The sequence below is a fragment of the Mytilus trossulus genome, chromosome 2 (genome assembly GCF_036588685.1).
Source record: "Mytilus trossulus isolate FHL-02 chromosome 2, PNRI_Mtr1.1.1.hap1, whole genome shotgun sequence".
NCBI classification, from domain to species: Eukaryota; Metazoa; Mollusca; class Bivalvia; order Mytilida; family Mytilidae; genus Mytilus; species Mytilus trossulus.
This window is the reverse complement of record NC_086374.1, coordinates 38,858,347-38,886,332: the sequence shown is the minus strand read 5'-3', so window position 1 is coordinate 38,886,332 and position 27,986 is coordinate 38,858,347. Positions and strand designations below refer to the sequence as shown.

The window sequence follows — 27,986 nt, the reverse complement described above, 5'->3', positions numbered from 1 at the left end:
TCTACAGGAACAACCAAACTTTAAAAACTAAATGTTATAATAAACACTATATAGAGGTGGGTCCATGAATAGGATAGATTTCATTGAATACATTATTTCATTCATTCAATCAATATTTAGAAACACAACCATCGTAAATAGTGCATTTCTCTTTTTTCGTTTTTATATAGATTAGACCATTGTTTTTCCCTTTTGAATGTAGTTTTACACTAGTAATTTTAGGGCCCTTCAAAGCTTGCTGTTTTGTGTGAGCCAAAGCTCCTGTACTTTGACCCCTAATGGATTACTTTTATAAATTGTTACTTAGATGGAGAGTTGTCTCATTGGCACTCATACCACATTTTCATATATCCATTGACATAAAAACTGACAATTCTTGTTTTACTGATCACCTTTACCATCTTATATACTTTATGCATCAACAAAGAACAACTATAATATTTAATACATTTATTGTATAACATCTGCAAAGCACAAGTAACAGAAGCAGCATAAATAATATAGGTATGGTTTGATCACAATATTTTAGATTAACAGTTGATTATATGGGCAAGGTAGATTCAGTAAGTTAATTGTAAACCTTGTATAATCCCTAACATGAGGAAATGGATATCATCTGCAACAACCAGAAACAGATTATTGGAACAACACAGTATGTTATGGATACACATTCATAATTATCATGTGTACCAACTACCAATTTATGAATTCAAAAGATCCAATTAAAAGTTTGACAGTTCAAAGGATTCATTTCAAAGTTTTGAGTGTTATAACGTAAAGTGTATACCTCTTCATTTAATCTCTTATATTGAAACGTAAGAAGATTGCCCTGTTCTCATCATAAATCATTTTTACCTGAATCTTAGATCACTTACCCATCCCATGACATTTGTTTAAGGTCATCATCCTTTCCTGGTGGTTATAAATACTACATCTGATACATTAATAGCTAGTTACTGTGTATTCATTAATATTTATTGGATACCAATTTTCGTGGCAACAGGTGAACCACGAAATTCAATGTTCAACATATAACATATTTTCAATAGGCTATGTATACAGAGATAGGCAGAACCAAGAATTCAAATATCCTTGAATATGCAAGTGTTCAGCAATCTACGAAAATTGCTACCCATGAAAATAAATGAATCCACAGTGTGCCATTTGATCTCCCTCAATTGAACCCCGCTAAATTGGGATATGCAATAGAAATAGAAGAATCTCCTCTGATGTGGGAGGGTTATTCAATCACAATTACTCTCGTCACTTCTGGTTACACATGTGCAACAATTATTTTTTTACTTTGCAATATCTTTCAATCATTGTCAATTTGTAAGCAAAGATGAATCAGCTTATTTCTGAAAGCAATTATATATAAATCAGTATAAACTAAAATATGATTTTTTTAAGTATTCTCTTTTCTGTTTGCTTCAATTTCAAAATTAATACCCACAAAGTTTATCAAAAGTTTTCACTTGACATTTTGTGTATAACAACCAGGTAAGATAAATGTCTCGGGCATTTGTATATTTAAAGACATGAACTCTTATATATGAATGTATGTTACTTGATAAATCTTCAATATTAAATAACATAAGATTCTACCAAGCTATGATATCACAGTTTGCTGATGAAATTGGTAAAAATAAACTAATTCAAAAGGTAAAATGATAATCCATTTATTTAACAAAACTCATAAAAAGATATTTTTCATAACTGCACTGAATGTATATAAAAAGACATTAAAACATAATATAAGAAATTATAAAAATAAGGAAGACATACTAAAATGTTTAACAGATATACAGATATTGCTGTACACATTTTAACATATTTGCATATTTAATGTTAGAACAAAGAAATCAACAATAAGTATTAGAGGAGGGTCAATATGGCAATAATAATATATGGCCTCAACTTTTATAAAAGTATTTAATAGCCATTATCACAATGTATCATAGTTTACTAAACCATTGACTTGATTAAAAAAACTTCTTTTTTATTATCAAGGTATTTAAAGATTTTAATTTTCCACCAAAATTTAAAAAAAACCCCAAAACTGGCAAATTTCGATTGGTTTTTAAATTACAAAAGATCTTTTTACAAATAAACTATGACCTATACTTATTTAATTTGTTACAACAAGTAAGAGATCTCACTTGAATATTTAAGTTTAGTTTATTTATTACCTGCACTCTTTAATTCCAATGCCTAAATGTGGTTGGAATCCAGAAAGTCTTGTAAACATTCACCCAAGTGAGTAAACTTGGCAAAATATATGGTTAAAAATAATGACAAAAATGATGTAAAAACAAAACATTAAAAAAATCAACAGATGTTTTAAGTAGGTAAGAAATAAATAGGTCACACTTAATAAAAAAATAAAATAATGAGGTCAAAAATATGACAGTAAAATAGAGGGTAATCAGGTGTTAATGAATCTAATGCTATTACAAGACCAAACAGCCTGTTAAATGAAGTCACATTATAAATGTCTTATAAGATATGATCATAGAAGGAATGGTTCATACCATCAATATCAATGTTAATAACTTTATGATATAAGATTTATGTCCATTTCTTTATTTAGTGGACTTGAATACAAATAAACTAGCTAAATTTCTAAATGCAGATGTCAGATTGATAGTGCACTATTTAGGCAAGCTTTGGCTGATATAGGATATATGATTTCAATGTGATACAAGTGAAATGCATAAAAAAGGATTTTTAAATTCCCTTCAATTTGAAAATAATTTTTGCATAACTTTTCCAATAATGCATACCAGGTTCTTTAAATAATTTGTTTTTTATGTAATGGTTCACGTCATTCTTTATCATAATTAATATGTTTCCTGTGATAAATATAACAGTTTAGAATGTAATGTTTGTGTCCTGTCACTTAACAATGACCATAAGTGCATGTTAAATATTTCAAAATGCAATATATCATGTTTTAAAAAATAAACCAAATAAAAGTAACAATTATATTTTAACTAAAACCTGAGAGTATAGTATTAAAGGTACCACCAATAAACATTTTGATCATAAATAAAATATTTAAAAGAATATGTGTTAGATAAAACTAAAGAAAAAATCACTGTACAACTAAAGGAACACACTGTACAACTAAAAGAAATTTATTGTACAACTAAAGGAATCTCACTGTACAACTAAGGGAAAGTCACTGTACATTTAAAGGAAACTCACTGTACATTTAAAGGAAATTTTGTATAATTAAAGAAAATTCACTGTACAATAAAGGAAACTCACTGTACAATAATGGAAATTCACTGTACAATAATGGATATTCAATGTACAATTAAAGGAAACTAACTGAATATGAAGATTTGAATGATTTTCCATTGATAAGTAAAACAATGATTAGGCAGACATTTGAAATAATAACATATAATATATTGTATGACCACAAAAAGCATACACTTTTGCCATAAAACTTAAAATAACCAACATGAATTTAAAAAGCACCAGTAAAATATAAGCAAACATCTTATATCGTGAAACTTAACTAAAATATAAAAAGTGCAAATTATAAACTGTTTGATAAAAATGATACTGGAGTAACATCAAGATCTACTCCAAATGAATTTTTCCATGGTTCTCTGACTGCATTAACTAATGAAAGCACTCCTGAATCTGTTGTCATAGCTATGTGCCAGCAGACCTCTTGCTGGGATTCCTCATTGAAAAAGGTTAATCGAATTTGAGTTGTATCGTCCTCACAAGTCTCCTGAAAAAAAAATCAATTTGAACAGAAAAGACTAATTTTCTTCACACAACATTCTAGATTTAATTTATCATCTCAATTTATAAGGTTTCTCATTATTTTGCTTTACAGCCTAATTTCAATGAGTGTGTAGCTAAAGGTAACATCTTTGGTTAGCTTGCTTGCTAGCTGAACCGTGAAGTCATTTTTAGGCTAGGTATACTACCCTCCTTTCAAAGTAGCCTAGTCCTACAGACAGATAGATTGTCGTACTAGTCTACTCTTTACCTAACCTAATAATGACTCCACTGTTCAGCTAGCAAGCAAGCTTCATGTTAAAAGTCTGTATATCTTTGATGTACCGTAAAGACACTCAAATCTTATCAACAAGTACTCAGGTGGGCCATGAATAAACAGTAGGTGCTTTTATTGAGCTGAATATCTTTAATCTAGGCAATTGAGCATTAAAGTTTTAATATCCCTATCATTGGAATTAATATCAATCAGTCATGTAAATAAATCCTAAGAAATTAAAATTTCCTCTCAAATATTCTGAAATGTTTTCGGCAAATAGCATCTCGTTAAAATCATTTTTTATTCCATACAAAATATATAACTGAATGCGTTTTATTTATAAAAGTTATTGTTTTCAAGAATTTTCAAAAGAAGACTGTTTCAAAATATGAAATTTATAAGCTGTTTTCAAACAATTTCAGTTTAACGAACTGATATAAACAGTTAAAGTTAAGTCCATGCATATGTCAAATCAGAAATCAAAATAGCAGCTGAGCCAACTTCCTGTCCTGTAGAAGAATCTGTTAAAGTTTGGTTGAATTATGACAAGTCATTTTGAAGGCCATGCTGATAAACAAAGTGAGGGGCAATCACGCCTTGATGCTGTTGGAACAAAATCAATTGTTTAATGACATAAGACTATACAGAAGATCTCAGCTATCGAACATCGATCAATAATCATAAAAATAGTGTGATGAAATGAGAACATTGAGTGTTGTTTTTTAGGGTTGAATTTGAGATACTGGGTACCAATTTTTTACATATCCAGAGAGTTGTGGTAGAATTACTGCTAACTTTTTTTTTTTAAGGAATTAATTGTCAATAAAATGGTGGTAAAGAGGCTGTACTTTTGTGTGAGTATTTCACAATATTCAGTTTTAAAGAAATTTTAGGCAAGGTATCTATAATAAAACATACCACAGTTGCAATATTGTTGATTTTCTGACAATCTCTTATTGTAAATTGTTGACCTTTGAACTCTGCATCTAAGGGAGCCTGTAACCGTGGCAATGGCCACTGGTAGTTTTCAGTCACAAGTATTAATTCCTCCTCTGTGATAGCTAAACCAACTGAGACTCTCATATCCTCTGAAATTATATGACATACAAATATTCTATGAGTCAAAGATGTTGTACATTATTAATTTTCATGGTGTAATATTTTTTTGTATTTTCTGTGGGTTTAAAAAAATTGTGTGTTTGAGTATTTATTACTTTGTTTTGTGTGTGGACATTTATAACTTTGCTTGATGAGTGGGTATTCATTTAATATATGGATTGGTATATAGGTATTTTTTTTGGTAGATTTTTGAATATCTTAAAACATTTTTGTTATGAAAATTTAAATGTAATACTTTCACATTTTTGAAGGAACTGTGGAAATAGTGGCATTTGGTGCAGAGCTATACCCAATTTTACAGTGATTTGATAGTAGTATTAGTGCTTACAACCTTAAATAGATCTTACTGAATAGTTCCCATTCAAATTCATATCACATCTCTTTATCTTTATGTTTAAGTAGCTATTTTTTGCTCAAAAGTTTTATATACATCTAATACCTTCTTCAACCAAAATACCACACAGATATCTGACTAACTCAAATTGTCCATCCTTTTCCTCATCACTCTCTGCTATAGTTGATGTCAAATTCTCCATGGTTTCAGCATTATATTTACTGATTCCCTGCAGCTTACTGTTTTCGCTAAATGCTGTGTCCTGCACAATACCTGCAATTTAAAAGAACAATCTTAACATTGGCAAAATAGTTTTCTAAATACCATCAAGAGTACTTTTCGTAATCATCACTGAAAGAGAGTTTATATTATGTTTTTTATGATTTGTTCTTACTCCAAGGGTAGGCATATAGCTTTTAGGATAAGCATATTTTTTTCACCTTTATATTTTCACTTTGCTTTTTCTGTATGGGTATGAATACTTTGCCCTTTCTGTAAATGTAAGATAACTGCTTTACTTTTGTTCTTTTTGTAAGGATAGCAGTATAGTGATGTTTCACCTACATTTTGTTCTTTCTGTAAGGGCAACAGTCCTGTTTAACTAATGCTTTGTTCTTTCTGTAAGGGCAACACTCTTGTTTAACTAATACTTTGTTCTTTCTGTAAGGGCAATAGTCCTGTTTAACTAATACTTTGTTCTTTCTGTAAGGGCAACAGTCTTGTTTAACTAATACTTTGTTCTTTCTGTAAGGGCAACAGTCTTGTTTAATTAATACTTTGTTCTTTCTGTAAGGGCAACAGTCTTGTTTAACTAATACTTTGTTCTTTCTGTAAGGGCAACAGTCTTATTAACTAATACTTTGTTCTTTCTGTAAGGGCAACAGTCTTGTTTAACTAATACTTTGTTCTTTCTGTAAGGACAACAGTCCTGTTTAACTAATACTTTGTTCTTTCTGTAAGGGCAACAGTCTTGTTTAACTAATACTTTGTTCTTTCTGTAAGGGCAACAGTCATGTTTAACTAATACTTTGTTCTTTCTGTAAAGGCAACAGTCTTTTTTAACTAATACTTTGTTCTTTCTGTAAGGGCAACAGTCCTGTTTAACTAATACTTTGTTCTTTCTGTAAGGGCAACAGTCTTGTTTAACTAATACTTTGTTCTTTCTGTAAGGGCAACAGTCTTGTTTAACTAATACTTTGTTCTTTCTGTAAGGGCAACATTCTTGTTTAACTAATACTTTGTTTTTTTCTGTAAGGGCAACAGTCCTGTTTAACTAATACTTTGTTCTTTCTGTAAGGGCAACAGTCTTGTTTAACTAATGCTTTGTTCTTTCTGTAAGGGCAACAGTCCTGTTTAACTAATACTTTGTTCTTTCTGTAAGGGCAACAGTCTTGTTTAACTAATACTTTGTTCTTTCTGTAAGGGCAACAGTCCTGTTTAACTAATACTTTGTTCTTTCTGTAAGGGCAACAGTCTTGTTTAACTAATACTTTTTTCTTTCTGTAAGGGCAACAGTCTTGTTTAACTAATACTTTTTTCTTTCTGTAAGGGCAACAGTCTTGTCTAACTAATACTTTGTTCTTTCTGTAAGGGCAACAGTGTTGTTTAACTAATACTTTTTTTCTTTCTGTAAGGGTAACCGTCTTGTTTTTCTTATATTTGCTAATATTTCATTCATTTCAGGTAACAGCACTGCTTTACAACTACTTTTTTTTCTGTGAGGCTCCAAATTTGATTCTCTTCTTTCTACATCAGATAAAATTTGTGAATGTTTGACAAGGTTTTTGATGTTTAAAAAATGTAAACATAGATTGAAACTTAATGCTGACATAAAAAACATTACAATGATACAAGTGTTCAGTCAACAGGAAGTTGTTGAGTGATGCATCTAAAAATGCATCACACAGTATAGCTGACTTATATAAATCCTGAAACCAGATTTCAGAAATTCTTGTATTGTAGTTCCTGAAAAAAATGTGATGAACATTTTTAATTGGCTATCATGTGTAAAATGATACAAGTGTTCAGTAAACAGGAAGTTGTTGAGTGATGAATATAAAAAAATCCCTCACATGGTATAGCTGACTTTTATAAACCCTCAAATAAAATTTCAGAAGTTCTCGTAATGTAAGAAAGATGCAAAAAAATATTTATGGGACAGACAGATAGACTGACGGACAGACAGAGGTGAAACAGTATACTCCCACTTTTTTAAAGCAGGGGTATAAACTTTTAAAATGAACAATTCAGAAAAAAACATACTAGTGATTAGATTGATGAAGTATTTACACCTTCCTTCATCTCGTATCAAAAAAGTGAAACTGGAACATTCAGTGCTGAACTCAAACCTCAGACTTTGGTAACCAAGACCAATATCAATGTACTGCAGTTCTGTGATTGGTTGATTTTCTATACATTTCAAACAGCTTTCGTAATCATCACTGAAAGAGAATTTACATTATGTAAAATTATTTATAGTTTTAAAATCTTATACTTGAAAATTCATAAAACAAAAAAATCTCCTGTGTGTCACTATTAATTCAGCTGGACGTCCATGGTTATCAAAATAAATTAACTTCACATATTTAACCAATCAAAAGACAAAACAAAGGTGTGTTTTTCTGTTATTTCATGGTTTCATGGTTGTTTAGCTTGTAAAAAATCATTTAAAAAAAAACCTCTACATTTTACAGTAGTTCAAACTCAAGATTAAGTTCTGAAAATTTGATAAATCAAAATTGCTTCTTCTCCTTTATCTTGCCATTTAAAAAAGAATAAACTATCAAATTGTACAAGACAAAAAATGAACTAATATGCATGGGGAAGCATTAAATCTTATTAATGTATACATTTTTGTTAAAAAAAGTGAGACATAAGTTATATGACATTTTATAATTTTTAATAATTGGTGGATGTACATGAGATTTTAGCACACAAGATTAAAATCTCATAAAATTAACTGTTCATCATCTTAACAGAAGCTGCAAGGATTCATCAATGAACAAATAACAACAAGGTCCATCTCGTTAAGACTCAACTTTAGTAGCCTATCTATTTTAATATAATAACATTGCAATAAACATAAGTAACTTACCAGTCTTCTTTGTCAATGAACTTGAAGATAAAGATTCTGTCAGTAGACACCACCAAGTATCCTGTGAACTCCTCAGTCTCCATATACTGTACTATATCTACCTGTAAGAGGAATATCAAAACATTTTATACCTTACATGTCAATCATTACAAAGCTGAGAACAATGAGTACTAATAAAACAAGAAATTCGTAGAAAAGGAGGCACTGCAATCTTTTCTATGTCATTTTCTTCTATAGGCTACTGCCACAAATACATTTATAATCATTACCTTATGAGAACACTGAAGCTTCTCTATGTCATTTTCTCTCTGATAGGCTACTGCCACAAATACATATATTCAATCATTACCTTAACAGGTTACTGAAGCTTCTCTATGTCATTTTCTCTTTGATAGGCTACTGCCACAAATACATATATTTAATCATTGCCTTAACAGATTACTGAAGCTTCTCTATGACATTTTCTCTTTGATAGGCTACTGCCACAAATACATATATTTAATCATTACCTTAACAGCACACTGAAGCTTCTCTATGTCATTTTCTTCTAGATAGGTCATGGTTAAAAACAGCTTTAATCTATGATCAATGTTAGTAAAATCTGTATCACAGAAACTCTTTAATACACTATCAGCCTCCATGGAAACATCTCCAGAACCATAGTCTAGATTTGAATTATCCATTGCTGTCTCACTTGAATTCAATACTTCTACAGTCAATGAACTATCCCTGTTGTCAATTTCTCCTTTTGTGTGCCTTGAATTAAATTCCTTATTATCATTCGTTACAAAAACATCATAAATACTTTCTTCATTTCCATTATGGTTATCATGGAAACCATTATCACAATTTTTATATGAGTCCAGAGTCTCTTGGTGTATGTTTTCAGAACTTGGAGATGTAACAGTATTTTCATAAACACTTGAAACCATGCTAGAACATATACTGCTTGACAGAGGAGACCCCATAGGAGTAACCACTGCTGCTTCCTCAGATATCCCAGTTAGTTTACGTGAGACAATATCTATTTCACAATTTTGACTAGAGTTTAAACCAGCTTTTCTGACTGGAAGTGTTAAATTATTAGCAGACTTAGCTTCACTATTATCACTGAACACATCAAGAATTCTATCAGCTATCAAGTCATTACTTGACTCAGAAATGACAGCTATACTACTACTTTCATTTGTTGACTCAGAAATGACACCTATGCTACTACTGTCATTAGTCAGTATTGTGATATCACTATCTATGGAAGATCTTTTTAAAACCCAATGAGAGTTAGACTTTTTAACTCCTGACCACGAACTATTTCTTGTATATTCTGGATTTTCATCATCAGCCTGTAGTTTGTCCATATCACACATCGTTGTTCCAGTAGAGTAAGATTTCTGTATAACTGTTTCTTTCTCTGTTCCACTGATCATAGCTGAGTTAGACATCACTGCAGATGGTTCTTTGTTCCCTATAAAATCAATGGTTCTATTTCAATAATATTTACAAAATTACAAAATCATAAAATGTTCCAGAAATCAATTGCGGCTTTAACTATGTTTAGGTTATTCAAATGTAAGACATTCAAGTGCTTCCTTTTTATTTGAAAGTTTCACATGTGTTTCACCAACTTCATGCACTATCATTTATTTCATTTTTGACAATATAAAACAGGAAGTCACACAACAATGAGAAATACATAATGCCATATGTCAAATAAACACAATTAGGTGGTTAAATTTTGAATGTACTATCAAATTATTTTACATAATAGTATGAAAAATAAAGAAAGTACAGGTTTTTTTTTAACATTCTAAGATGACAAGTTTCAAAAGAAGATGAATGGTTTAAATTGTTAATGAAACAATCAAATTCCCATGCAGTAATTACATAAAAGTGATTAATTTAAAAAATGGTCATTATTGTCATAAATGGACTGTCCTATGGGCAGTCTATGTATCACACAAATGACCAGTTCTTCAATAACTATTATGTTTATTTCATTGAAGAACCATGTTTTTAAAAATTCTCATAAATTCAAAATGTTCAAAACAAACTTTGTAAGATTTCTATACCAAAGATTAAAGACCATTCATAGTAATACATGTTACTATATGCCACTGCCATTCATTTTAGTACAAAATAGATTTTGGATGTTTGAATACTAAATAAAGATTTATATAATTTTATAATTTTAGAAAACATATGGTAAACAATTCAATAACTTATATACAAAATTTAAATCAGATTTTTTTTAATTTAAGGGACATGTCACTAAACAGAGAAACCATGCCCCACCAGACATTAACAGAGAAACCATGACCCACGTCATTAACAGAGAAACCACGCTCCAAGAATCATTAACATGTAAAAGTCGGTTAAGAACTAGTTTTCTGGTCTGTTTTCTCTGTTAAAGACCAAAAGAAGTTCTTACTGAAGAATAAAGAATGTCATATGGCCCTTTTCTATCCAATAAGAGAAGCGTATTATTAACCGATATAAATAATGTATTTTAAAAGTGAATAATATTTAAACGAAGAAAATTCTGTGGTTTTACCTTATGATAAGCCATATATATAAAGAAAATACTCTTAGACAAATTCAAAATTTGTCAAACGTTTTCTTTGTAAGGGGAGATAACTTTAATTTAAATAGAAATGCACAGTAAATTTATCTGTTCATCAGTGAAATTTATTTTTTTACATTTATCATTAATTGATTCAATGCTTAAATAGGATACAGGTCAAAACATACAGTGTTCTCCCCAGGCCATTTTAGCACAGCAATGTTCAGCGCTATTGTAATTCACCGCGGTGGTATTGGACAGACAGCAGCACTATCCAATCAAAACTCAGTGCTATTGTTTTTGAATTTTCAAAACTTCCGGTATTATTTTGTTATTAGTAAAGTATAATTTGATATGTCATATCAAAATTATGCTTTTCTAATATCAAAATAACTAGAAGGTGAAATGTACACACATACTGTAGTACACCATAGCATATTATGGAATTTTATTTCAAATAATACAATACATTATTCAAGTCATGATGTTTATGATTTTGACAATATTCATGGTGATCCTATTTGATGGACAGATTATTTCAATTCTTTTGACATATTACTTCCCATATTAACAGCAAGACAATATAAAATCATCCTGATTTATTGCTTTCCTTAAGGTTAACCTCAGGGCTTTCCATTGAAATTGAAGTAGAAGGCTCAATTAAAATTATAGGCGGCTGTAACATGCGTTCGGCGAAGCCGGACGCCCACCAAGCTGTAAGCTTGGTGCCTTACGGCAGGGGGTCTGGGGGCCGCTCAAGGCCCCCAGAAGCTCTGGCATAAATAGAGCAAAATCCTGCATTCTCGCAATCTCCTGGCACCTAATTTCATCTTTCAAATGACCATTTTTTTATGTATGAAATTAAAGAAAGAAAAAAAAAAACTCAAAGAAATTTCATTTTTTTTTATATTAGTTTTTTTTATTTTCATTACCTTATGCTTAAAATTCATTTACTTTTAAAGGAGTTTTATTTAAATAATCATCCGGTTTGTTAGAAATCTTGATCGATTTATTTTGCATAACTACGTGGATTTGTAAACAAATTACCCCCCTTTTCTCTCTAAAGACTGTTACGCGTATTTAAATCATACAATTATTTCTCAAGCATTGACAGAAAATTGATATATCCACTGATTTTCTCTTTTTTTTTTTTGTAAACTGTTCAATAAGTCGGATACATTAATCATTTGGAAATGTTATTTATTTGAGGTCGAGTCGACAATATTCTACTTTCGTTTTTGACCTTGATTCTCTGAACACCACGTGGGCTTTGAAAATGAACTTCAAAAGATACTGTTTTCCAGATTCTGAACAATATGATCTACTACACTTTCTTTAATTTGACTAATATTATTCCATAACATAAGATTGTCATCCTATCTGATTGTCTTCACGTTTAATCAAGCCAAAAAAAGCCAACGAGTTAATGACCATCGGAACGTCTCTATTGTTATCATTCAAAGACCACCGGAACGTCTCTCTTGTTATCTTTGAAAAGAAACGATGCATTCTGACTTTAAATAGACAACCAATCAGTGACCTGAATTCATGTGAACTATATTTAGCCCAAGGTAAACACTGACTTTTCATCCTTGTTTATCGTGACCGCGACTTTGCGACAATACGTCTCTCGGCTGCCTGTAAACATTTGAAAAAGATTTTTTTTTTCTTTTTGAATTTATATTTTTGTCAGTGAAGTAGCCGGCACTTGAAGCCACCGTAAGCGGCGGATTTCCGCCGGCTACCGGCTTCAATGGAAAGCCCTGTAACCTAATCAATCAGTGGGACAATTACCATTATATTCTGACTCATCAGTATCATATATTCCTTTCTGTTCCAATTCTTGGAAACTTTTCTCTCTGTTCTTCCTATATAAATCATGTCCTTCAGTTTTTGGTCTCATTTGAACATTATCTTCAGCATCAGAAGTTCCCTTCAATTCTGGTAGCAAGAAACTTCTATTTCTTTTGACATTATGAGAACTTTGTTCCTTTGTTTTTGTTCTCAGCTGTACTATGTCTCCTTCTGTTAAAATATAGATTAAATACTATTAGAACTAGGGGATCAACACATGTTATCATAATGGTATTTACTTGATAAATAAAGAACAATAAGTAAGCAAGCTCAAATATATATCTTTTGTTCTTGTGTTATGCTGTTCCACCAGTGTCTGAGGTGCATGGGAAGATTGAGTGTTCACAAACATGTTTAACCCTGCTGCATTCTTTATGTACTGTTCCAAGGTAGGAGCCTGCACATGTATAATTGTGGATTTCCTTGGTCTTTCATATTTATTTTTCGTAAATTGTTTGGTTATAAAATAGGCTGTTATTTTTCTCGTTTAAAATTGTTTCAAAATTTTCATGATGGGGCTTTTATAAGATTACAGGGTATGGATTTTTCTCATTGTCAAAGGCCCTATGATAGCTTTTAATTGCTTTATTCCATTTTTAAGTTCCACGTCCCACGGAGAAAGATTAGTATCCTAAAAAAAAAAAAAAATTGCCTCGCTGAGCGATTCCTGATATGACCACAGAGGTTGAACCCTGAACCGCTGGGGCAAATTTAGACACTATATTCAAGCTTGATACTGTCTGAATTTGGATTGTGATAAAATTTTTGACACAGTATAGGTTTCTGACACAACATAAATGTCAAGATCTTACAAATGTATTGCCCAATACTGTCAATTAAAGATTCTTCTTGAAATTTTGAAAAATTTTGAAGAAAAAAATTGGAACCCCTTTAAAAAATTGGAACCCCCCAAACTTTTTGAATCTCCCCTTTAAGCAACAACCCCAACACTCAATCCCAGCATTTCTTTTGTAGTATGGAACCTTGTAGTACAATTTCAGAGAGATTCATACTCTTAAACACAAGTTATTGTCTGGAAACTAGAAAAATGCTTGTTTTTGGCCTCTTTTTGGTCCTTTATTCCTAGACACCATAACCACCAAAATATTTCCAAACCTTCTACTCGTTAATTAAATAATTAAATATTGTGGTATAATTTCAGAGCAATTGAAATACTTATACACAAGTAATTATTCTTAAAGTTGAAAAATGCTTGTTTTAGGCCCCTTTTGGGTCCCTAATTCATACACAGTTAAAACCATCATCCCCATAATCAATCACAACCTTCCTTTTGTGGTATTGAACCCTCTTGAAAAATTGCAAGGAGATCCATTCACTTAACTTAAGTTATTGTCAGGAAACCAAATGTATCTCTGGACAATGACATCATACAATTATACGCTCCCCAAATGAATTTGTGTCATATAATAAACCAGTCTTTCACCCCTAGAAGAAACTAATTTTATCCTAAGGAGATGTCAAACCCTTTAGAATGAAAGTTTAATCACAGAATGAAAACTTGAAAAGAGAAAGACAAGTATTTAACCCTAAGAGAGTTGAATCTATGGGAATAAAAAACCCATTCCATCAACCAAAGAAGAAGGTCAAGTCACCATCACTAGGAAGATGATGCCTCTCACACAATAAAGAATAGTCCAATCTAACACTCTACGGTACAGTCCAGACTTGCCTCTCACACAATAAAGAATAGTCCAATCTAATACTCTACAGTACAGTCCAGTCTTGCCGCTCACACCCTAAAGAATAGTCCAATCTAACACTCTACAGTACAGTCCAGTCTTGCCTCTCACACCATAAAGAATAGTCCAATCTAACACTCTACAGTACAGTCCAGTCTTGCCTCTCACACCATAAAGAATAGTCCAATCTAATACTCTACAGTACAGTCCAGACTTGCCTCTCACACCCTAAAGAATAGTCCAATCTAACACTCTACAGTACAGTCCAGTCTTGCCTCTCACACCATAAAGAATAGTCCAATCTAACACTCTACAGTACAGTCCAGTCTTGCCTCTCACACCATAAAGAATAGTCCAATCTAATACTCTACAGTACAGTCCAGACTTGCCGCTCACACCCTAAAGAATAGTCCAATCTAACACTCTACAGTACAGTCCAGTCTTGCCTCTCACACCATAAAGAATAGTCCAATCTAACACTCTACGGTACAGTCCAGTCTTGCCTCTCACACCATAAAGAATAGTCCAATCTAATACTCTACAGTACAGTCCAGTCTTGCCTCTCACACCATAAAGAATAGTCCAATCTAACACTCTACAGTACAGTCCAGTCTTGCCTCTCACACCATAAAGAATAGTCCAATCTAACACTCTACGGTACAGTCCAGTCTTGCCTCTCACACCATAAAGAATAGTCCAATCTAACACTCTACGGTACAGTCCAGTCTTGCCTCTCACACCATAAAGAATAGTCCAAACTAACACTCTACAGTACAGTCCAGTCTTCCACCATTGGAAGAAAGTTTAGTCTTTTAAAGTAGAAAATAAATATAAAACCTACCTGTAGTTCCATCTACCTCATCCATACCAATAGTTCTATTGTCTTTCTCCTTTATTGGTGAAGATTTAGCTACAGGAGATCCTGATATTATATTACTGAAAAACAATGTTCATACAATCAATTATAAATTATTTGTGATGTTCAGTCAGACTTATTTCCAAAATGTTAGTTTTTTATTGGTCAATAAAAGGGTTACTTTAAACTCTTAACACATGGCTAATTTATTTATTGTAAATTCTTATTACATGTATTAGCAAATGAAAACTCTGAGTACTGATTTAAAAGCTGATGGCGCTGACGATTATATGGTTATATGATGCTCTAATGAATAAAAGTAAAGTTACCCATTTATGAAGCCTTTGCTGGGCGTCCCTAGGAAACTATCACCAGATATATATGATCCTACTGGTGTGTTCTGTAAAGAGGTTGGTAATTCTTTGGTATCCAGCTCCACCACCATTTCACTTTTACATTTTGGACATATGTACTTCATTGAATCTCCTGTATTTATAAAATTGTATAAAAAGGTAGTTTGATTTGCATGTTCTGGAGAAAAATGGAAGACAGTATTTTGATGGAATGAGAAACTATTAAGAAAACTAGAGGTTGTCAGAGTGACAGTAGACTAGATTTTTCAAAATTTATATAGGTGACCAGGCATTTTTCAATATTACAAGGACTATTACCCCTGAACGGTAAAAGCGACAGTTATCAATATGGAACTATCAATTAATGGAACTAATATTTGATTTTTATTGGGGGGATGGGCAGAAATGAAAAAAACTGTCCGATATTTTTTTAAGTTAAAAATATCATACTGCTTTTTTATTTTTCACTTTATTCTGTCCTGCCTTTTTTCATTAGTTCAATCCGATTTTTTATACCTAAATTGTCGTCCACTCCTGCCTTTTTGCATGGTCAAGTTGTTAATCTGGCCTTTATTAACTGAACACCTGTCCTGTCTTTTTTTTCAAAACTTCACCCCACCCTTGCTATAAAAATCCAATAGACCACTTTCGAGTTCATCCGTCACCGGCAAAAACTCGTCAATTATGCACGCCTTTATGACGTCATTTACCAGATAGAGGGGCTCGCCTGTATCCCTGCTCTATTTACGTTCATCAAGCGTCTTGGTGATCGTCTTTGTGCAGGATAAACTAGACATAATGGTTGCTCTGTAGGTACTTACTGACAATTCCCTAATGACAGCAGTGTTGATTGTCAATTTTGAGAATTCAATTTTCCGAATAATTCGTACAAAATATAGAATTATAGTTTTCCAACCACTCGCTCAACATTGGAAGGAAGTGACGACGCCCCTAAACCCACAAATGACGGTGATAAAGGCGCGTACAATTGACGAGTTTTTTCCGGTGACGGATGAACTCGAAAGTGGTCTATTGTAGCTCCCTTATTGATATTTTTGGCTTTCGACCAACTTCAATAACACGTCATATACCCTAAGTGTAAGGATTTATAGCTTGAAAAAAACATGGAATCTAACATTAACATGTATACTATCTATTTCAGCTATTAATTTTTTACATAAGTAGCCAACCCATGGTAAATATAGGCAACAGTAGTCCAGTGGCAGATCCAGAGATTTTCACAAAAAGCGAAGGGGACTGGTTGCCTAAGAAACACCATTTTACAATCTTTCAAGAACCACAACTCATGAACAGTGAAAGTGAATATTGTCAATATTGAACTTGACCTCCATTTTGCAAAGGAGGTAACTCAAGATTTGTAAAAGTGACATCACCAAATTTCATATTTGATCTTTGATTTTTGGTAATAAGCATTATTTATATATTTTATCGTGTGTTTTTCTATGTTGTGATGTTATGCTATTGTTTCAGAAAAAGGGAGAAGGTTTGGTACCATTTAAAAGTTTAATCCCGCTGCAAATGTTTGCACCTGTTTTAAGTCAGGAATCTGATGTACAGTAGTTGTTGTTTGTTTATGTAATTTATATGTCTTTCTCGTTTTTTATATAGTTTCGACTGTTGGTTTTCCCATTTGAATGGTTTTACACTAGTAATTTTGGGGCCCTTTAGAGCTTGTTCGATGTGAGCCAAGGCTCTGTGTTGAAGGCAGTACGTTGACCTATAATGGTTTCCTTTTTTAAATTGTTATTTCGATGGAGAGCTGTCTCATTGGCACTCACACCACATCTTTCTATATCTATTATGTATAAGTTTCATAACATTTGGTAAAGACAAACTAAAGTTAGAGAACGGAAACCTTTTTTTGGAAGTACAGATGAGTGTATAGACAAACAAGGGTAAAACTTAATGTCCTCTCTGTTATGGGAGAGTCATAAAAATCAAGAAATATATGGATACCTTAGCATTGCTGCCTCAGTTTACTGGAAATCTAATGTTGTATACAAAATATATATGAAAACAGTGAAGGGAATAAGGGTTTTATGTAGAGATCATTTGTATTATCTTCTGTGTGCACTAATGGCAGATTTTTTACTATATTAAAATATTATATGATGTGCAATTCTTTAAATTTTTGTCTAAAGTGATCAAATCCATTTCTTGACATTATACTTAATACTATCTTACCTTTACTCATATTAGAGTAGGAATTAAAATGTTTTTTGTCAGGAACCTGAATTTTAATCTCTGCAGCAGATTTATCAAACTGATTGGAGCATTTCAAACACTGTAGCAGATCTTTCATCTGTCTCTCAACATCTTTGGCATCAATAAAGGGTTGAAGTAAATTTTGAAATTCCTGAAATATTAAAATCCATGATGTAAATACTTAAAACCTGAATTATTTTTAATGGGTAAACATTTTGCTATAACATGCAGAAAGAATTGGCTATACTCTATGAAAGTAAACTATCCATGTTTTAGATATGTCATGAGGAAGAACAATATCCATAGTTTTGGCTATAACTTAAAGTAGGAAAATATCTATATTTCTTTGCTATATCCTGACCCTTATAATATCCATATTTATTTTAAGCACCTTTAGGTTATGTATGACAAAAGAGAACCAAAAAACTAAATAGATAAAAGTACATGTACAAATACTAGGTATTCCATCCACCACTGTCAAGATCAATAGCAACAATACATTCTATTATTAAATGATATGAGCAAATAAGCCCTAATACGGATAAATCAGCATGTGCAATACTAAAAACGTTCCACTGTCGATATAAATCAAGATTAAATATTGCTCTTCGAACAGGGCCAATACGGAAAAAACAGGGCCAATCTGAAAAAGCGGGAAAAAAGCCGTATTAGCCCTAGGGCTAATACAGAACGTTCACTTCCGGTTTTCAATTTTCTGACGCCATTACTTAACTTTGGAAGTATCGTTATGCATAAAAACATTTGTATAATATTTTTTAAATTAAAGTCATAAAATAAACAGGTTAAATGATGTGCAATGTTTTGTAACGTCTTAAAGTTTTGAAACGGAAAAAACAGGGCCAATACAGAAAAAAGCGGGAAAAAAGCTGTATTGGCCCATGGGTTCACTTCCGGTTTTTAATTCTCTTATAATCATTTAATAAAAGTGTTATGAACTAGCTGTTTCTGTATTGGCACTGGTATAGATTCTCGGTCAGCTGTATTGGCCCTCGACCCTACGGGTCTCGAGGCCAATACAGCAAACCTTGAATCTATACCAGTGCCAATACAGAAACAGCGAGTTAATAACACTATATTATCTTTTATATCTTGACTTACCTTGGCTATATCAGCATCCTCCATTACATATGTTCTATCTCTTCTATCCTTCCTTGTATAGTCAAACTTAATCTTACAAACAGGAAGTGAAATCTCTTCTGATATATTCTCATGATCAACTGTTTCCATGGAGATTAAGAATGATACCATACACTTTAAGTCTAAAAGTTCCACAATTTGACCATTTAGATCTTTTTCTATCAGATATCTGTTGTTAACACTGATGATAAGCTGTTTTAACCTTTCTGAGGGTAACATTACAATAAATGGCTCACTTTCAGCTCCTGTTAATAAACAATGTGTTACTTTTCTGAGGTTATCATTACAATAAGTGATTCACTTTCAGCTCCTGTTAGAAAAACAATATGTACTTTTTTTTATGGTAACATTACAAACCAGATGCTCCGCAGGGCACAGTTTTATACAACCACAGAGGTCGAACCCTGAACAGTTGGGCCAAGTATGGACACAACATTTAAGCTTGATACAGCTCTGAATTTGGATTGTGATTAAATAGTTGACACAACATAGGTTTTTGACACAGAATGAATGTGGTCTAAGAACTTAAACTTAAAAACTTTAAAAAAATTATAAATTGAACATTTACCTATTATGTTCCAATATCCAAAATCTAAATGCATGGTTAGATTCAGCATATTATAGAACACCAAGAACTCATTTTTTTATGAAATCAAATAATGTTCAATTTTAGACCCTTTAGACCTCAATGTGGACCAATTAGACGACCGGGCCCAAATATTAACCAGATGCTCCGCAGGGCGTAGCTTTATACGACCGCAGAGGTTGAACCCTGAACGGTTGGGGCAAGTATGGACACAACATTCAAGCTGGATTCCGCTCTAAATTTGGATTGTGATTAAATAGTTGACACAGCATAGGTTTCTGACACAGAATGAATGTATTCAAATGAACTTAAAATTTTTGTTTTCTCTTAGAGCAATTCACTATGCTGTTGAATATTAATCCTCTCAAAAAAATGTTTGAAGAAATTTTCTTTTTATTTATGAAATTTCAAATGAGAAAAATTTAACCCAATTTTTTATTCACATCCCCCTTTCCCTTATTCCAAAACTAATTTCAATTAAAATATTCTAATTGAGTTTGCAACAATTACTACTCATTTAAATACATGATGTAAAAAAACTGCTTGTTATCACTGAATGGTAAAGATTATTTAAATTTATCAGTTGGTAGTAAAAAGTGAATATACATTGTATATTGTATATAACAATGATTTAAGTTGATTCTGGACAAAGAAAGATAACTCCAATTAAAAAAAATTCTTGCAGATATTTCTTGCTTACTATACTGGACAAAGAAAGATAACTCTTAATTAAAAAAAAATTTGCTATTTCACAATATTGTGAAATTAGATATTTCTTGCCATTGCACAATACTGTGCAATTGAAAAGACTTGCTATTGCACAATACTTAATATAATAATTTTAGATCCTGATTTGGACCAACTTGAAAACTGGGCCCATAATCAAAAATCTAAGTACATGTTTAGATTTGGCATATTAAAGAACCCCAATTATTCAATTTTTGATGAAATCAAACAATGTTTAATTTTGGACCCTGATTTGGGCCAACTTGAAAACTGGGCCAATAATAAAAAATCTAAGTACATTTTTAGATTCAGCATATCAAAGAACCCCAAGGTTTCAATTTTTGTTAAAATCAAACTAAGTTTAATTTTGGACCCTTTGGACCTTAATGTAGACCAATTTGAAAACGGGACCAAAAATTAAGAATCTACATACACAGTTAGATTCGGCATATTAAAGAACCCCAATTATTCAATTTTGATGAAATCAAACAAAGTTTAATTTTGGACCCTTTGGGCCCCTTTTTCCTTAACTGTTGGGACCAAAACTTCCAAAATCAATACCAACCTTCCTTTTATAGTCATAAACCTTGTGTTTAAATTTCATAGATTTCTATTTACTTATACTAACGCTATGGTGCGAAAACCAAGAAAAATGCTTATTTGGGTCTTTTTTTGGCCCCTAATTCCTAAACTGTTGGGACCGAAACTCCCAAAATCAATACCAACCTTCCTTTTGTGGTCATAAACATTGTGTTTAAATTTCATTGATTTCTATTTACTTTAACTAAAGTTATTGTGCGAAAACCAAGAATAATGCTTATTTGGGCCCTTTTTTGGCCCCTTATTCCTAAACTGTTGAAAATAAAACTCCCAAAATCAATCCCAACCTTTATTTTGTGGTTATAAACCTTGTGTCAAAATTTCATAGATTTCTATTTACTTAAACTAAAGTTATAGTGCGAAAACCAAGAAAATGCTTATTTGGGCCCTTTTTGGCCCCTAATTCCTTAAATGTTGGGACCAAAACTCCCAAAATCAATACCAGCCTTCCTTTTATGGTCATAAACCTTGTGTTAAAATTTCATAGATTTCTATTCACTTTTACTAAAGTTAGAGTGCGAAAACTAAAAGTATTCGGACGACGACGACGACGACGACGACGACGACGACGACGCCAACGTGATAGCAATATACGACGAAATTTTTTTCAAAATTTGCGGTCGTATAAAAATCTGAATACATGGTTAGATTCAGCATAATGAAGACCCCCATATATTCAATTTTAATTAAAATAAAACAAAAAAAAGTTTAATTTTGGCCCCAAATTTGGACCAACTTGAAAACAGGACCAAATATTAAGAATCTAAATACACTGTTAGATTTGGCTTATCAAAGAACCCCAATGATTCAATTTTTGATGAAATCAAACAAAAAAAAAGTTACTTTTTTTTCCCTTTTTGCCCCTAATTCCTAAACTGTTTGAACCAAAACTCCAAAAATCAATTACAACCTTTCTTTTACGGTCATAAACCTTGTGTTGGAATTTCATAGATTTCTATTTACTTATACTAAAGTTAGAGTGCGAAAACCAAATGTCTTCAGACGAGGAGAATGACGACGACAACGCCAATGTGATACCTATATACGACCAAAAAAATTTCAAATTTTGCGGTCGTATAAAAATGGTTCATGTTCAGCTCTTGTTAAATGTAAAATGTAACATTTGTATACAAAGCTAATTATATAATACATAATCAGCAAAAATAGATCAAGGACTCAAATGACAAAAATTCCAAGAAAGTTTCTATAACAATGGAGAATGACCTCTCCTGAATCTATAAAAACAACAGATGTTTTTTTTTATTGGCCATAATATCTAGTTTTACTTTAAAATAAAGAAATTAGCACTTATATTCATAATACCATAATATTCGGACTCTTCTGCCTGAGAAATTCTATTCCATTCTGACCCTTGAAGACTTGTATCTTTATAAATACTATAAAAACTATGTATTTTGGGTTTCTGTCTCATCTGCACAGTGTCTTCTTCACTTACTATAATAAAGACAAAATAATATATAATTCTATAAAGGTTTGACAAAGTTAATAATGTGTAAAAAAATGTTTAACAATAGACTGAACCTTTATGTTAAGTAAAGGATGCTGCTGCTAACACAATGCAAGATCGCTATTTCTCTAATTTTTGTGCTTTTTCTACATTTCCTGACTGGTGTGAGAAAAATATTTCTCCTCACTAGTGAAAAATCTGTTCTCGGCAAATGATTAGTCGAAATTTGATTATGACGTCTAAATGTTTTGTTTTCTTCTGAATTTTCCTATTGAGACGCCATGAAAAAAGGTGACAATGCCTGATGAAGTCGCATATAAAGAACACAAGTTTCTGAAAATCTTTGAAAAAGAAGGATAAAAATCATTAGGGAAACAGATTCCAACACTATAACTTGTGTATTAAGGTATTTCTCCGCTCTCGACAGTTAAATTTTAGTTATTTAAAGAGCTCGGCCAGCCTCATGCTTTAAATAATAAAATTTAACTGTCTCGAGTGGAGAAATATCGTAATACACCTGTTGCAGTGTAGGAATCTATATGTCTCTCCTTGAAATTAATTTTTACCAAAAACTGATATGAAATAAACTCATGACTTGTTATGTTTTTAAATTATAATGTTCTTGCATTTCAATCTTTGATTAACAGTTATTTGATTTTTGTATGTTGTTTTCAGTAGTGCTGCAAATAAAGCATATAAAGATATATAACTCTAGAGTGGTAAAAGTGACGCAATCCAAATGTGTACTTGATGTAAGTTTTGCGGTAATAAGCATAGTGTTTATTTTTCATGACATTTAATTTTATACAATTGCTGTCAATATAACTCTAACTGATATTGATAATTCAATTTTTAAAGAGTTTCTATGGATTTCTACTTCAAATTCAAAATTGTTAACTTTTGATTAAAATTTATTATTTGGAACAATTTTCCTAAAATTTGCAAAAACAGCAATAACTGCTTTACTATGCTTTACCATACCATATTGGTAGAAATGGCAATGGGATAGACCTGGTCCTTCTGAGAAAAAAAAACGTCCCTTTTTAATGCAAATAAATACAGTGAATTTCTGAATTCCTAATTTTATAGTCTTTAAACAATATGTTCCAGACCGTATGAGTATTTGGACCGTACGCATACGGTCCGGACCGTATACGTATACTCATACGGTCCGACCATACGCGTATGGTCCAGTACCAGCTGCCCATACATGTTATTTGATCATGTGGGTTAAATTGAAACAATCTTTATTTTTTGTTTTACAAATTGTTATTGATTATTTATTACAATTAAGATAGATAAAATGAACGAACGAACAATTGAAATTAGGTATTTGTTCAATAGTATATCTGAATCCTATTTTGGTACTCTCGCCCAAGGTGACACAATTCAAGTAACGTACATAATATTTTTAGCATTTTCATGTATGCAGTTCATACATGTTCTTTTGCATCTGCATTTTTTTGTAAAGTTGCTAAATATTCTAAAACAATTGACCTCCCACATTATGTTTACTTCCGATATCTTAAGTTTCAGTGATCATAATACAATTAATCTGTATTACTGATCGACATGCTTAATACAAGAGATTAACATATTAAATAAGCGTGAATTAAAAAAAAGTTAAAATATAAAGTTTTTGTTTCAATTGCAATTGAACTTTTTTTATATTAATTTGATAGTTTAGTTATGTTGATCTGCTTTATGCATTTGTATCTAATAAACTTGACCAACTTTTTAATATTAATGAGACCGTACGCGTACGGTCCGACCGTATGAGTATTTTGAAAAAGTACGCATACGGTCCAGACCATACGCGTACAGTCCAAATACTCATACGGTCTGGAACAAATATATTATATGCAAGTGAATTTCTTATAATCTTTAAACAATACAATCACTTTACCTGTTGGTTCAGGTAAAACTTCAATATCATCTTCTGTGTCCTTGTTTGTGACCTCTGTATAATTCTGTGTCTCTTTATGTGAACCAGAAACACTCAGATTTGCTACACTTTCATTTAAGTAGATGTCGTCCTCTGTTTTATCGACCTCTCTACTACTGGATGAAGAAGCAAGTGTGTCTTCCTCCTTTTTGGCAGCTATAACTTGTAACCAGTTGACACCGTAGTGATCACGGAGCATTTGGATTTCTTCCTTGGTTGATTGAGCTGTATCAGGTTCATCTTCTTTTTCTGGGGAAGGGGCTTAAAAATACACATTAAAATCATATTATACAGGTATATACAAAAGATGATGAATTTCTGTAATTTTGTAGTATTAATATATATAAGTCATGATATATTCCTTTATCTTTAACTTTTAATTAAGTGAATTCATTTATTTTTAGTGGGTACCAATTTTCGTGGATAAAGGAAGATTTACAAATTCATGCATATTTAATTTTGTTGTTTTGCTGAAGTCTGTATACAAACCTACAGACAATTTGTTATTACTTGAATATTTAATTTCATGGTTCACTTGTACCAAAGACATCCATGAAAATTGGTATCTAAGGAATAATAATGAATTTACAGTAGTAAAAAATTATAAGTATTTTCAGATTGTTAACCTTCTTTTTACCCTAAACCAACCCCCCCCCCCCCAAAAAAAGGCGAAACTTGATGGTAATCATACTTTATGAATCATGACTAAGTCACAGACTAACAAGCAATTCTTTATACCAAAAGGGTGTCTCATATAACTCACCTCTTGAACTTTCTGGTGAAGAATATTCATTCATTGAGGAATCTATTATTTCTTCATCAGAAATAAGGGCTGTTTTTGGACGAGGCTTTCTCTTTCTTCTTGATCCCCTTGGAGAGCCTCTCCTTAAATTTGTAGCTATATCATCCGACTCATCAAATGTGTAAGATGACGAGACAACTTCCTTTTGTCGTGTGCCATTTATTGTAGAGCTTTGTGATTCCCATGATGGTCGTCTTGAAAGGTTCAAAACACTTCTTTGGGTAAGCTAAATTTATAAAAAAAAATGAAAATGGTGTTCATTTCACACATAAATATTTTCAACCTTAACCTACAGTATTTGGTAGATTTCTAAACATACTGAATAATGAATTATATCAGTGGAAAAAGGCTAGGAAGGCTGTTCCAGATAAAACAATTTTAGCTAAAGTGTTTGAAACAATCTATTAGTAATTCATTTTTTGTTTAAACACATTATGCACATGTACAAAACTAGAATACAGGAAGGTGAAAAGAAGAATATATAAAAGATACATAACACAGCATCTCAAATAAATAAAATCACATGTCAAGTGTCATTAAGTTAGATAAATAAATTTTTTTAATAAATTTCAACCAGATGCTCCGCAGGGCGTAGCTTTATACGACCACAGAGGTTGAACCCTGAACGGTTGGGACAAGTATGGACACAACATTCAAGCTGGATTCAGCTCTAAATTTGGATTGTGATTAAATAGTTGACACAGCATAGGTTTCTGACACAGAATGAATGTGTTCTAATGAACTTAAATTTTTTGTTTTCTCTTAGAGCAATTCACTATGCTGTTGAATATTAATCCTCTCAAAAAAAAAATGTTTGAAGAAATTTTCTTTTTATTTATGAAATTTCAAATGAGAAAAATTGACCCAATTTTTTAATCACATCCCCTCTCCCTTATTCCAAAACTAATCTCAATTAAAATATTCTAATGGAGTTTGCAACAATAACTACTCATTTAAAATGAAGATGTAAAAAAACTGCTTGTTATCACTGAATGGCAAAGATTATTTAAATTTATCAGTTGGTAGTAAAAAGTGAATATACATTGTATATTGTATATAACAAAGATTTAAGTTGATTCTGGACAAAGAAAGATAACTCCAATTAAAAAAAAATTTGCTATTTCACAATATTGTGCAATTAGATATTTCTTGCCATTGCACAATACTGTGCAATTGAAAAGACTTGCTATTGCACAATACTTAATATAATAATTTTAGATCCTGATTTGGACCAACTTGAAAACTGGGCCCATAATCAAAAATCTAAGTACATGTTTAGATTCAGCATATCAAAGAGGCCCCAAGAATTCAATTTTTGTTAAAATCAAACTTAGTTTAATTTTGGACCCTTTGGACTTTAATGTAGACCAATTTGAAAACAGGACCAAAAATGAAGAATCTACATACACAATTAGATTTGGCATATCAAAGAACCCCATTTATTCAATTTTTGATGAAATCAAACACAGTTTAATTTTGGACCCCGATTTGGACCAACTTGAAAACTGGGCCAATAATCAAGAATCTAAGTACATTTTTAGATTCAACATATCAAAGAACCCAACCGATTCATTTTTTGTCAAAATCCAACTAAGTTTAATTTTGGACCCTTTGGACCTTAATGTAGACCAATTTGAAAACGGGACCAAAAGTTAAGAATCTACATACACAGTTAGATTCGGCATATCAAAGAACCCCAATTATTCAATTCTGATGAAATCAAATAAAGTTTAATTTTGGACCCTTTGGGCCCCTTTTTCCTTAACTGTTGGGACCAAAACTCCTAAATTCAATAACAACCTTCCTTTTATGGTCATAAACGTTGTGTTTAAATTTCATAGATTTCTATTTACATATACTAACGTTATGGTGCGAAAACCAAGACAAATGCTTATTTGGGTCCCTTTTTGGCCCCTAATTCCTAAACTGTTAAGACCTTAACTCCCAAAATCAATCCCAACCTTTCTTTTGTGGTCATAAACCTTGTGTCAAAGTTTCATAGATTTCTATAAACTTAAACTAAAGTTATAGTGCGAAAACCATGAAAATGCTTATTTGGGCCCTTTTTGGCCCCTAATTCCTAAAATGTTGGGACCAAAACTCCCAAAATCAATACCAACCTTCCTTTTATGGTCATAAACCTTGTGTTAAAATTTCATAGACTTCTATTCACTTTTACTAAAGTTAGAGTGCGAAAACTAAAAGTATTCGGACGACGTCGACGACGCAGACGACGACGCCAACGTGATAGCAATATACGACGAAATTTTTTTCAAAATTTGCGGTCGTATAAAAAGGGGTCTGAGAACCAAAATTAAGAAAATATTCAGACAATAAAATACAGTTTAAGTATTCAATATTAATTTTAAAAGCAGTATTCTGTCTATCATCTGTGAACACCCTGATGCTTCATCCCCCCTAAAGAAAAAAGTTTTTCCAACAAACTAGTACATGTATCATTATAATAAAAGTTAAAATGATGAAAATCCAATTCAAACTAGATTTTGGTACAAGACATTCCATTAAAATTTCAATTAGGGTGGATCATCTGTATATATTTCCTTAGATACAATTTTCTTATACTCAA

General features: G+C 31.8%; 1 protein-coding gene across 1 annotated transcript in view; it reads right to left on the bottom strand.

Moving 5' to 3' along the window:
• Positions 1-437: 437 nt before the first annotated feature.
• The window catches only part of LOC134707168 (serine/threonine-protein kinase 11-interacting protein-like), a 43,964-nt gene continuing 16,415 nt past the window's right edge, over positions 438-27,986 (bottom strand). The window contains exons 10-23 of the mRNA XM_063566721.1: positions 25,361-25,625; positions 24,559-24,858; positions 22,508-22,639; positions 19,234-19,517; positions 18,094-18,265; positions 15,865-16,021; positions 15,521-15,615; positions 12,920-13,150; positions 9,075-10,030; positions 8,566-8,666; positions 7,734-7,912; positions 5,577-5,744; positions 4,937-5,106; positions 438-3,748 (exon numbers count right to left, since the gene is read on the bottom strand). Coding sequence (XP_063422791.1) covers positions 3,548-3,748; positions 4,937-5,106; positions 5,577-5,744; positions 7,734-7,912; positions 8,566-8,666; positions 9,075-10,030; positions 12,920-13,150; positions 15,521-15,615; positions 15,865-16,021; positions 18,094-18,265; positions 19,234-19,517; positions 22,508-22,639; positions 24,559-24,858; positions 25,361-25,625 — 3,411 coding nt within the window. The 3' untranslated portion in view covers positions 438-3,547. The remainder of the gene's footprint in view (positions 3,749-4,936; positions 5,107-5,576; positions 5,745-7,733; positions 7,913-8,565; positions 8,667-9,074; positions 10,031-12,919; positions 13,151-15,520; positions 15,616-15,864; positions 16,022-18,093; positions 18,266-19,233; positions 19,518-22,507; positions 22,640-24,558; positions 24,859-25,360; positions 25,626-27,986) is intronic.